The following is a 12,911-nucleotide window of genomic DNA, read 5'->3' as shown; positions in this document are numbered from 1 at the left end:
GCAAGCTCCCAAATTGACGCTCGTCTGAGAAATGGAGTTTTGGATAATGTTCAGCTTCGGCAGCTTTACCTATGCTAAAATATACAATGACTGAGGAAGCCGAGTGACGAGTCCATAGAAACCAGTTATTACCCAGTGTGCTTTGTTGAATGGTTTCAATGTTTTATTGTTTTATTTCATGTGAATACTAGTTTACAATAAGAGTAACTTAGTATTTGAAGTAATGCAGTAAGTGTGCATTTAGTTTCCATGTTTATTGTGTTACCACAACAATGCTAGTGAGTAAATCTACTGAAATGGCACCATAACAGAGGAGTGTTATGCGTAAGATGAGAATGCAGAGGTTTAGTCACATATGCTATGGCTGTTAAAAAAAAAAAAAAAAAAAAAAAGAGCAAATGTACATCTTTGCCAAGAGCAAACCAGTACAGAAGGCATCAATAAATTGTTGGGGAGGGTCATCCTATTTTTCATAATCATTTTGGAGGGTCACCCAAAATGTATTGCTGGTGAAGGGAGGGTCAGGTCTATTCTGACTAATGATCCCCAAACTTCTCTGGTTGCCCCTGAAATAAATAACGAACAGTCCCTTACTTAAATTACTACTATTTTTTTTTTTTTATTGTCTACTCTTAAGTATAAAGACAGTATGATAAAAATCCAAATGTACCTTTTGACAAGCTGAAGAGATGGGCTTCTCTTAGTCATATCGAAGCTGCACCTGTAAATACACAGCTGCACTGTGAGAGAGGAGACAGCACTCTGTCTTCAAATGGTTTTCCTGCAAAAAACATACAGTCACACACTTTTAGCAAGTCAGCAAAAGGTGGAAAGCTGGAAACAAAACACAAAATTTATCAAATAATTTATTTGATCAACCCAATTAACGTAACAGCATATTATAGATTTGGTATGATACATTACTACTGCTAAAAATACTAAAAATAGCAACGTTAAATGACAGGTATGTCAAATGAGAGCAATTACATACAGATGCCCAACTTGCAAATAACAATAGCTCAGGTTTAAAAAATTACCTAGCTAACGCCTAATTGTTCAAACAAATGACTAAAACGTTGCAACAAGGCATACAACTCTACGGCGTGTCCGGTCGTCACAACACAAAATGTTTTAGTGGTTAACGTTAGCTTAACTGGTTGATGAAAAACCAATGGACAATAGAATGGCTTTAATGTTAACGTTACTTGCTAACATAACCAACAATAAAAAAAACACGCACAAGTAAACCATGACGATAACGAACAAAAGCCTAGGAAGCCAAACGCACAGATTATGACAATTAGTTTCACACATTGCAGAAGATGTAATGAATATGATATACTTTGACAAAGCCCTTGATTTAAGGCTATATTAATATCCCAGTCTGTTAGCTAACGCTGGCTAACCAATAAGCTAACAAACTCACTAACGCTAGCTCGCTAGCTTGTGTTGACTTTTTGTAACGTTGTTTGCAGTGGTGGGTACAGATATACCCCATACACTGGTCGCATCGGTATTAAAGTTGACTCTACATATTTACTGACAAACACAACAGCTTTGATACTATAAAACAAAGATTTAACATACTTGGCAGACGGTGAGCCGACGTTTAACTCAGCCAATCAGCTTCGAGACAGGAAGAATTGGAGTTGTCAAAGCTGCATATTTCTGTGCCATTCAACTCAAATCCATCAACTAACAGCAACATGAACTATTTAAACTTCCATAAATGTCAGTCTCCGCAATGTTGAGGATCATTTTGCTGATAAACAATCCGCTTTAACAAGTCTCACATCAGTTTGACCCCAGCAGCAAAAACAATACGACTTCCGTCTCCAAACCTTCAGAATAAAAGCATAATTTCCTCCAATCTAAACCGACTACAAAACAAGTTGAGCTAGACTCTCTGGAGACAGTGACGGAGAAGAGAAGAGGAGGCTGCTGTCCATAATGGTTAGCAACGTCTCACAAACCCTCCATAAGGTTGAGAAAAGTAGAGTCTTTGGCCTAACCTCCAAGGTACGCACGCAAACGCAAACACACACACACACACACACACACACACACACACACACACACACACACACACACACACACACACACACACACACACAATCATTAACCTAATGATAAGCATACATGAAGGTGGTAATCCAAATTTGGCTTCAACCTAGAATTGTTGGTGCTGGTGGAGGATCCTTTACTCCAGTAAAGTAATACCACACTGTATCCTATTTCTTTACTTTCATGCTCTCCATGTGTTTTTATTTTTAGCACTATCATGTAGCACTTTGGGATTTGCGTAAATATAAAGTGCATTACAAATTAAATGTATTATTATTTATTATTAAAACACTGTTACAGTAAAAGTCCTGCATTTTGAATGTCACTTCAGTAACAGTAGGCCAATGTGTAATCAATTAAGTGTGGTTAAAAGTATTAAAGTGTTACGTGAGGGTTCGATATGTGGCGGTTGTATCACTCTAAATAAGAAGGTATAGCTGGATGGAGACGGATAACTTTGTTAAGCAGCACTTCACTGTTCTTCACCATTGACATATATAAAAGTTCTTCACACTTTATCAGCTCCGCAACAACAACTCTTCCTAGTTTTCCTTAATCACATGTAGCTGAACTAACCAATCAGACGCTAGCAGAACTTAGACTCAGGCAAATGTGAGGAAAACTACAGAGGTAGATTCTTAACTGCTGATAATAATAATTAAAAATGTAAATATGCATAAGTACTGACTGTTTAAACACAAATATGTAAATAGTTAACTGTATAAACACTGTAAATACAGTTTTAGTAAATTAACTCAACTTTTAAATCTTACAAAGTATAAAAATGTGCCCATGTTATACTAATGTTCCAATGTACAACACTGGTTTTGAAAAGTGCTTTATAAGTTTAAGTTTATTTACTATTGTATATTCTATCACTAGACTATTATTACTCACGCATTAATGTAAAAGAAGGATTTTACTATGGAGCTCATTTTGAATGATTATTTTCATTATGGATTCATCTACTGATTCTTTTTTCCATTAATTGATTGATTTTATGGTTTGTAAAAAATAATAGTGAGAAGTGACGTCACAATTACCTAAAGCCTAAAGTGACACCTTCATAATGTTTGTTTTGTCCAACGAACAGTCCTCCAAACCTCAACTTTATTACTAATACATTACAATTATTAAAATCATGAAAAGAAAAAAATGGCAAATCTTCACATTTGTGAAGCTGGAACCATGAAATGTTTTTACATGAAAAATGACTTAAATGATCAAAATAGTTATATTCGGTAAAACAACTGATCAACTTATCGCTTGAGCTGTGTGTAGAAAATGGTGGGCAGTTCAATTTATAGTAAACTTCTTACTTTAAAAACTCATGTTTTGTATTAAAACATCTTAATTTGTAAACGGACTTGTAACTAAAGCTGTCAAATTATTATATTACCTAAAGCAAAACGTACAATATTTTAAAGTAAAAAGCACCATAGGGCGGGGCACTGAACGTCGATACTTTTACGGCACTGACCGAAATACTCAGATCCTATGAGTATCAAAAAATGATTTATCTTTCAGTATCAAATTTCGGTTCCAAAAATGTCTGTAAACCAGTAATCATGTAGCATACTTGCATGGCTGTCTAACGTAACCTAAAACACGTCATGTGAAAGAGACACCACCACCACATGGAGGTTTTCTGAAGATACTCGCAGTCACACAGGTGTAGTTGTTTTTTCCTCATGTGTTCTTTCGCAGAGTTTTACAATGCCAAAGAAGTCTAAAGTGTGGCTACACTTTGTAAAGGTGGATGCCGATAAAGCAAAGTGAAACATATGTGCTAAGAGTCTTGCAACCAAAGGCGGCAATACCATCAATTTATTAAAGCACTTGACCATGCATGTGATCAATTTGAGGGCAAAAAGTTGCACGGTTTTGAACTGTAAAAAGATGGAACCAGAGCCTGAGCCTTTCACCTCCTCGCAGTCAAGACCGCCCCCTTTAACATAATCTGGCATTTCTGGGATTGTAGCAGGTAAGAAAGATAACCTTTTTTAGCGAACAGAAGTTTAAGTAATTGTTTAGGCTAACGCGAGTGGTTTGAAAGTGTGGATGCAACTCTAGAAGCTATACGACTTGTGATGTAACATTAACGTTACTTTTTGACCAGGCAACATCTTTGTTTTTCCAACATAACGTTAAGGTTAAACATTTTAGAAATACTTGACAGATAAGTGTAATTTCACTACTTAAACCGAACGCATCCAAAGAATTTCTAATATAGGAAGAAGTTCCACTCTCTCGTTACTTCCGGCTCCTGAACTGGTTGCAGTACCACCAGAGTTCCATATAGGGGGCGCTCACAGGCCAGTGCAGAATGAAGGGGACTCTATGGAGCTATACCCCTCAAAATCCACTTTTCTCAGGATATAATTTTTTGTCTAGTAATTTGAATGTTGCATTCAAAAGGGGAGGCTAAAAAAATACACACTGCTGGGTGTTAGATTTTTTTAAAGTCGTTTTTTTGTTCTAAAAAGCCTTTTAAAATGTCAGTGACATCATACACATATACGGCCAGAGATACCGCTTTACGGCAAGCTCTGAATCGCTTCCTTTGTTCTCTCAAGGCATCAACAACACAGCTGACAGGTTAGACTCTCCCTGTCATTACACATGCTAGAAAGAGGTTTGCTAATGTTTTAAAGACCACGCCGAAATATTCACTCTGACATTCTGGCTCTGCTTTGGATGCCGTTAAGCGGGATCTCCAATCGTAATCAGTCCTTCCTGACCAATTGAGAAGGGTCCAACTGCAGCTTGCAGCAGTCGCTCACGCCACACCCCCTGCTCACGCCACGCCTGCTCACGCCACGCCAGCTCACGCCACGCCCCCGCTGGCACACAACTTCCGACTTTCAGGGTTAGTTTACAAGACACAGTTGGACCATGGATGTATTAAGAGAACTGGATACAGTGTTCGGCGGGAAGCCCCATACGTTCCAATGAGAGTGCTCAAAAGCGCATTATGCAAACATGGAGCTCGGCTTTTCCGCGTTCTTGGCCCATAACATCACGGTGGACACGCGCACTAGCAACAATTTGTTTGTGTTGTCTTAGCAACCGGTAGCAACATGCTCGTTCATGAGCTTGTCTCTCGTGTTTCTTACAAGTGGTGAACTCATGAACTCGCCGTTTTCATTGTCTAAAATATTCACTAACGTTAAACATTGTGCTTTCGTTGTTCCTGATCGTTTACATGCTTAGCTAAATAAACGATAGATGTATTTAGCTAGACAACCAAGGAGATTTAATCATTACGTCGTGCTACTAGCTAGCTAGCTACTAGCAAGCGCTAGCAGTTAGCCTGCAGTTTCGGGAGAGCTCATCCATGGCTTTATCTCTCATCCACGTTACAAGCTTTACAGCATACAGCCATCGGATGTATCATAAGAGAGAACCAAGGCCATGTAATCACTATGTCTGTAGCTAGTAACGTTATGTAGGCATGATCTTAATACAGCCATGCTAGCCAACCCTGATGTTAGCAACTAGCTAGCTAGCAGATAGCCCCGCCAAAAAAGAAGGGGGCTTTTTTTTGTAAAGTAAAAAAAAAGAAGGGGGCTTTTATTTTGAAGGCAACGGCAATAAGGGGCCTGGCAGGCCTGGCGTGAGCGGAGGGCGTGGCGTGAGCAAAGGGGGCGTGGCTCGAGCAGGGGGCGTGGTGTGAGAAGGGGGCGTGGCGTGAGCGACTGCTGCAAGCTGCAGTTGGACCCTATTGGACCAATCAGCATTCATTAGCAGAATGCTAGCGCGTTATAGAGAGCCAAAGTCACGCCAATTCTGGTGGACCTCATGGGACATTAACTCGGAAAAAATATGAATGGTAGTGAACGGGGAGAGGCAAATCATTTTTTGATCCTGTTTGAATTGAGCCATGGATTACAAATATGATGTTCGTCAATTTAAAAGAGAATTTTTCAACCGAAGAAAGTCTCAGTTAGCCGTAGGTTTGTCATATGACCACTTAGTTTAGTGTGAAACCGCTCAGTGGACTACATCTCCCGTCTCACACAGTCTACCTCACCTAGCTTGATGCTCGGCTAGCTAGCTAGCTTAGCTCTGTTCCACAACACATGTAACGTTATCTTAACTGCTATGTTTTATCCAGTCAAGTGTTTTCAGCAGAGAAGCAAAAGAACAAGCGAGATCCTCTGCTCATTTGAGTAACGTTACACCCCCGGTACGATACACAGAGACATCGTAGCTTCAGCCAGACGTCATCCATGAAGTTTGTAGTCTTTCTAATTACGTATTTTCACAGTCTTATACTTCAACAGTTTAACAATAAACTGAGACTTTCTTCGGTTGAAAAATAATGTTTTAAATTGACGAACATCATATTTGTAATCCATGGCTCAATTCAAACGGGATCAAAAAATAACTATCTTTCCATTGACTCTTTCATATTTTTTCCGAATTAAGGTCCCATGGACCGGAAGTAGAAGGGCAGGACTTCGGCTCTCTATGGGAAACGACTCACCCTGTAAGAAATCAAAAGGACATAAGTACTCGTTCATTCAACTTTCGACCTATAACCCATGTTGAACTTGCAAAAACTACAATCAAATCTGAGATTTCTCAACAACAATCAGTCAAAAGAGACAAATTTAGCCGTCTAGCTCCATAGAGTCCCATTCATTTTGCACTAGACCGCGATCACCCCCAGTGGAACTCTGGTGGAACTGCAACCAAATTCGGTACAATGGGGCTGAATAGGGAGTGGAACGGCTTTCCGTAGACCGGCTTTGACGCATCCCCATAACGTTGACTACCACTCTCTATATATGTTAGCTTGTGCTGCTAGTCGGTTACTGTAGAGTTGGCTCTGTCTATTTCCCCCTTCACATTAACACAGCATCAGGATAAGGTTTCTCTTTTTTTTGTTAATTTTGGCCAAGTTCGGATTGATACCTATCCTGAGTATCTGACTGGCGCACCCCTATCCAAAAAGCACAACCAGTTTTATTAATGTTACTCTGAGTGAGCAGTGTAACCAGACTTTTTAAAGGTCCCATGGCATTAAAATTTCACTTTATGAGGTTTTTTAACATGAATATGAGTTCCCCCTGCCTGACTATGGTCCCCTAGTGGCTAGAAATGGTGATAGGTGTAAACCAAGCTCTGGGTATTCTGCTCTGCCTTTGAGAAAATGAAAGCTCAGATGGGCATCTGGAATCTGGTTCAAGGTTACCTCCCCTCCTCTGCTTTGCCCGCCCAGAGAATTTCACCCGTCCATTAGAAAGAGAGAGACATCATGGCTTTCAAATGTGGCAGTTGGTCAAGGCCACACCCCCACCCTCAACCTTGCCCCCCTCTCTCCTCCTCAATAGCATTTAAAGCTACAGACACAGAAATGGCACATTCTAAGAGGCAGGTATGGCTGCAGCCTGGAGCATCCCATGTCAAGCCATCCCGTCTCATGCCGTGTCGTCTCATGCCGTGTCGTATCATGCCAAGGTGTGTCCAACGGTAAGTTCAGAGTGTCAAAAATACAAAATCAAATTATTTTCCAGATGGAGTCATGGGTAAGGTCATGCAGTTTGGTTTGAAATGTGCTGGGGACAGAGACGCAAATTTGGAAGTAGGCTACATTTCCAGAAGTGCTGGGTACAATGACGCATTAATTATTTTTTTCTCTTTCGCGCAGGTCATGTTTGAAAGACGCTGTCCTGTAGCTTAATTACTATGAATAAAAACGTGGTTTAATGTACGTAAACAATGATTACCAAATTTCTCTCTCACATTGCTCCTCATAACCACTGAAAACTGTCAAAAATTTAACCCAAAGTCCAATTGACCGTTCGCAAAACCCCGCCCTCGAACGGTCCTTGTCCAATCCTAGCTCAGCAACTGTAACTAAGGAGAAGGACCCCCGTCAAACATTGCGATTTCAGCAAGATGGTGAAACGATGCGCCTATGGCACCTGCAAGTCTGACACCAGGTACCCCAAAAGTTTAGAGGGAGGGGTTGTTTTTTTCGCCTTTCCAAAGCCCAAGACCCGAGTGGAAAGATGCCGACAATGGATTAAGCAGTGTGGGAGACCTCACTCACAGCTAAATGCCTCGAAGATTAATAAGCATAGCTACATATGTCAGTAGTAATAGGATGGCGTCTTTGCGCGTGCATGTGTGACGTCATCACACGCACGCGCAAACCCGCCATGTAATCTGGTCATATGAGCGTGCATGTAACGTCGCGGGTGCCCGTTGGTACTCGCTGTCGCCATCTAGTGGCCGAATGTGGTATTGCATCTAATCGTTGCTGGTACTCGCGGGCGCCATCTAGTGACCGAATATGGTAGTGCATCTAATCGTCGAAGTTGCGCGCGCATACCGCGAACGTAATGACGTCGCTGTCGAACGTCGTCACACCGCGGACGCCATCTAGTGGCCGAATGTGGTATTGCATCTAATCGTCGAAACTGCGCACGCATCTAGCGGATGTGATGTCGCGGTCGAACGTCGGCACACCGCGAGTGCCATCTAGCGGCCGAATATGGGAGCGCATCCCGCCGTCGATGCTGCGTGCGCCTCTAGCGGATGTGATGACGCAGCGGTCGAATGTCGGAACACCCGCGATAGCCATCTAGTGGTCGAATATGGGAGTGCATTTCGCGAACGTGGTGACGTATGTAGTGTGGGCGGCCGCTTCACCACTACAGGGGTCTGGTGCACTTGAGCGGATGCGTATTCTCACAGATTTCATAGTACATGTAGTACCCTTTTTACCACGTTGCGTTTTTCCGCAACAAAAGGCCATCTGGCGTTTGTCTTATGTTTTGGTGAAAAACAACTAGGGATCGTTTCTCAACAGTGCCCTCTTTAGCCTTTTGTTTACTGCTATTTAGCTTTTTTTTTTTTAGATGTTTTTTTAGCTAGTCTGGTAACTAGCTTGTTTCCACGTTTTTTTTCCACATCAAAAAGCCCTCTGGAGTTTCACTTTTTAATTCTTTTTTTCATCGCTACCTACAAGTGGTAAGTAAAGCTTGTGTTTAAGAATGTTCAAAGCTATTTAATTCATTCAGTCATTCATGAATTAGCTAAAACTTTGATCGTGTGTTCGTAATGCTGGTGGGTTGTACCACATGACGCTAGTGTTAAAAAAAAAAAAAAAAAAGAAAAGTTGTGTTAGACCAGTAGCTAGCTTGTAAATGTGGGGTCTTTTTTGTTGTGAGTGTTAAATCGTCATAAAGGGGTTTGGTTTGTGGTGTTTAAAACCCCTTGTTTCAAGACGGGTCTGCTCACTTTTTACCTGCATTTTGTAGCTACGTGGCTAGCTAAAACTTTCCCTCGTTTTCTCAACAAAGTCCTCTGAAGAAAGAGGATTCGGTTCTACAGCAATGGCTGCATTTGGTGAGTATAAAAAAAAAAAAAAAAAAAAAAAAGCTTATTGTAAGGTATTTAATTCATTCAGACATTTGTGACTTAAAAACGTTTTTTTTTTTTTTTTGTGTGTTATAATGTAGTTTGCATCATTAGGTGATCGTGCAAAGAGCTGGGATAACGTGGCTGTGTTAGTTGACGAAACTATTAAACCACAAGGTAAAAAACTTATAAATATATTATACACTACAGCATTAATTGATTTAGTACTGTGTTTTTTCATTCATTTTTTTTTTTTTTTAAAAAGCTCCGTGTAGCCCATTCCTACAGACCCCAACACGCCAGAACATTAAACCAAAGGCCACTCTAATAAGGAATAAGAACACAGCAAACAGGTATTTACGGTTTATTTATCTCTTTCAGTATGTAATATTTATTACTGTTTAATTTATCACTGTGTTTGTAGCCATCTATATATATATATATATATATATATTTTTCTTTGTCTAGACAATCAGCCCCTGAACAAAAGGATCCCAAGGGCGAGGGCTACTCGCTCTCCCATGTGGCTGAAATCAATCCTGTTGAAAGACCATGTGCTTCGATGCCCCTCTCTGTGAAAGCTGCTACGCCCTAACGTTCGCCATCGTAAGCCTAAGAAGCAATTTATTGAGGTGAGTTTAAAAGGAAAGCAGTAAAATAGCGTGTTGTATTTAAAAAAAAAAAAAAAAAAAAGATTTTTTTCTAATCTAATGCTAATTCCAGCCTGTGAAGCCATACACGACCGGTCTCCGCCCAAAAAGTAGCAGCCCTTCCTTTGTTCGGTCTCGTCTTACCCGACCACTGTATCTTATGATAGTAACACAGCAGCTGAGGTGAGAAAACCTTTTGTAGCTAACAGAATATATTTACATAGTGTTGTAAAAGCTTTTTAAAAATAAAATGTATATATTTTTAAAAGGCTTTTTTTCCTTTTTTTTAGCAACTAAAGGCGACGGAAGACTTAGTTACATTGTATTTGACGCCTGAGGACGATTTCACACAGTCACCCCCATGGAGCAGATCGTATGTCCACACAAGCCTAAGAAGAGATCTAGGAAGAGATCTATTGAGGTGAGTTTAAAAGGAAAGCAGTAAAATAGCGTGTTGTATTTAAAAAAAAAAAAAAAAAAAAAAAAAAAATTTTTTTCTAATCTAATGCTAATTCCAGCCTGTGAAGCCATACACGACCGGTCTCCCGCCAAAAAAGAAGAAGCCCTTCCTTTGTTCCAGACCGCCTTACCCAGACACTGTATCGGGTGTTCCTAACACCACTGCAGAGGTGAGAAACGCATTTGTAGCTAGCAGAATATATTTACATTGTGTTATAAAAGATTTTTAAATAAAATGTATATATTGTTAAAAAGGCTTTTTCCTTTGTTTTTAGCACTAACGGCACGCAAAGACTTGGAGTCCTTGCATCGGTCGTCGTCTAGTACACCAACGCCCTACCAGCCACCAAGTGTCTCCATTGAGAGGGAACAAAAGGATTCCCCTTTACAAAAGGCACCTGAAGAGTCCTTCTGTCTAGTACACCAACGCCCTACCAGCCACCAAGTGTCACCATTGAGAGGGAACAAAAGACATCTGATGAGGTGTGTGTGTGTGTGCTTGTGTGTGTGTGTGTGTGTGTGTGCTTGTGTGTGTCTTTATTTAACCAAAAATATTTTGTTATACCTCTAGACAATCCATGCCATAGAAGTAGGCGAAGTATCCGAAGACACCGGACTAACAGCGACAGCCCCTACATCACGCCAAACAAATCGTGAAGCTACAGGCGAAGGGTCTGAAGACACAGAGCTAACAGCACCCGTCCCTACATCACGTCAGACAAATCGGGAGCTACGGGAGAAGAGTCTGAAGACACTGGACCAACAGCAACACACAGCTTACACCCCACCAACTGTGTCAGGCTGCTTTGCAGGAGGACCCTGAATATAATGTAGGTGAATACCTCTTTAACTGTATCTATAGCACCGAGGAAGGCACCGATTATGTCAGCTGTATACCACACACCTCTGTTATAACTGTGGTAGATAAAAAGTGTAACAGTGCTAATACCGCCATAACCACTCCTGTAAATGTATTAGAGGTTAACGTTCCATTCCTTGATAAGCAAACAGTACCTAATTATATTACTAACAATCGGTTTGAACAAGGTGGGGCACTAGGAGGTCCTGAGCAGTTAACATTACTTCAGAGTGCAGAGTTTTTTGAGTATTGTGTTAACACATCCCTCAACAACCTGCAGTCGCTGACCCTTATAAACAAATACAATCAGAATTAGCGAATTACGAAAACAAAACAATGGTCTTATGAATAAATTAGATGTCTTGCAAACAGCTAACACACAATTGACCGGTTTGGTCACAGACTTTGGAACTGCGCTAGCCATTCAGGCCAGAGCTAACACGCATTTGGTTGATATGGTCACAGGCTTTGGCACAGCTATTGCCTCTCATGTCAGCTCTCTCAATTCAATGCTTGATCCTATGATAGTATGCCTTAAAAACACAATGAATATGACACCGCAGTAAAAAAGTGTTAAAACAGTCTATAGTTTGTGCAAAAAAAAAAAAAAAAAAAAAATCATCCCCACCCAAAAAAACAAAAAAATCTGAACCCCTAGGGGGAGTGTGATGCTCGTATTGATGAGGAACTAGAATGGCCGTGCAAGGGCGATTACACAAGAGCAGTAAACAATCCTCAGGATTTTTGCACGATTGTGTGCAATGCATGCAAAAATATTCGAAGCATGGGCCCGATCTATGCCTCGCGCTAGACCTAGTGAAAGCAACAGTGAGAAAACACACACATCAGATAGACCTGCTCCTGCGCAGTTGTCACATAATGGTCCTTCAAGCGTATATTCCAGCAATACACAGGCCAATACAGACTCTATACAATCATCAAATACAGACCCCACAGGCATAGATCAGAGTAATAAGAGACCATCATGTTTTCCAGTGTTCAGCCCTCAAAACGATCTTGTACAGATGAGCAGACTGGTCCCCAACCGTCCACAAGCGCTTATAGACCCCCTCCATCACCCTCAGAAAATCCTCAGGGTAGTGTGCAGTGTGGTGCGGGGCGGGTTTCTAAGGTAACATCTGAAATAGCATCCAGACAGATACCCCTTTTTAATGCTGCTGAATTTCGTCAAGATGTTGACTTGCGAAATATTGATTTGACGGATATTGGTAGTGTTCCTGAAAGGGTGTATAGCACCCTAACAGGTTTAATAGAGAGGGCGTTGGGTAATGCAACACAGGACAGTGTTTTAAATGTTGAGTTAAGGGGTCCCGCCGTAGATGTCCCTATCCAAACAATGTTGAATTCAAGCGATGGCTATAACACAGACACATTTCTGGAGCAAGTAGCACAGGCGATGCAGAGTAACGATAATTCACTGACCGAAGACTCTTTAGAATTAATTGTGACAATAGCGCGCAATATGTCGGGAGGGAATGGTGGGG

The 12,911-nt window shown here is 40.9% G+C and overlaps 1 protein-coding gene and 1 long non-coding RNA gene across 4 annotated transcripts in view; one reads left to right on the top strand and one right to left on the bottom strand.

The window, feature by feature from the left end:
• asb7 (ankyrin repeat and SOCS box containing 7) overlaps nucleotides 1–1,904 on the bottom strand; it is an 18,766-nt gene extending 16,862 nt beyond the window's left edge. For 2 of the 3 annotated variants that reach the window (XM_028574568.1, XM_028574574.1), the window contains exon 1: nucleotides 671–759. Coding sequence is in view for 1 of the 3 variants with exons in the window: in XM_028574559.1 (XP_028430360.1) it covers nucleotides 671–708 (38 nt within the window). In the remaining 2 variants the exon portion in view is untranslated. Of the gene's footprint in view, nucleotides 1–670; nucleotides 782–1,587 lie in introns of those variants that run through there. The other variant, XM_028574559.1, reaches the window with a different exon arrangement.
• A 7,483-nt stretch (nucleotides 1,905–9,387) lies between these two features.
• On the top strand, nucleotides 9,388–9,924 carry LOC114562205 (uncharacterized). Its single transcript, XR_003693457.1, has 4 exons — nucleotides 9,388–9,426; nucleotides 9,540–9,615; nucleotides 9,704–9,791; nucleotides 9,907–9,924. It is a non-coding gene; the product is annotated as an uncharacterized LOC114562205 (long non-coding RNA).
• The last annotated feature ends 2,987 nt before the right edge of the window (nucleotides 9,925–12,911 follow it).

The sequence above is a fragment of the Perca flavescens genome, chromosome 1, assembly GCF_004354835.1.
Source record: "Perca flavescens isolate YP-PL-M2 chromosome 1, PFLA_1.0, whole genome shotgun sequence".
Classification (NCBI taxonomy): domain Eukaryota; kingdom Metazoa; phylum Chordata; class Actinopteri; order Perciformes; family Percidae; genus Perca; species Perca flavescens.
The sequence above is the reverse complement of the archived record's forward strand: the minus strand, read 5'-3'. Positions and strand labels throughout refer to the sequence as shown.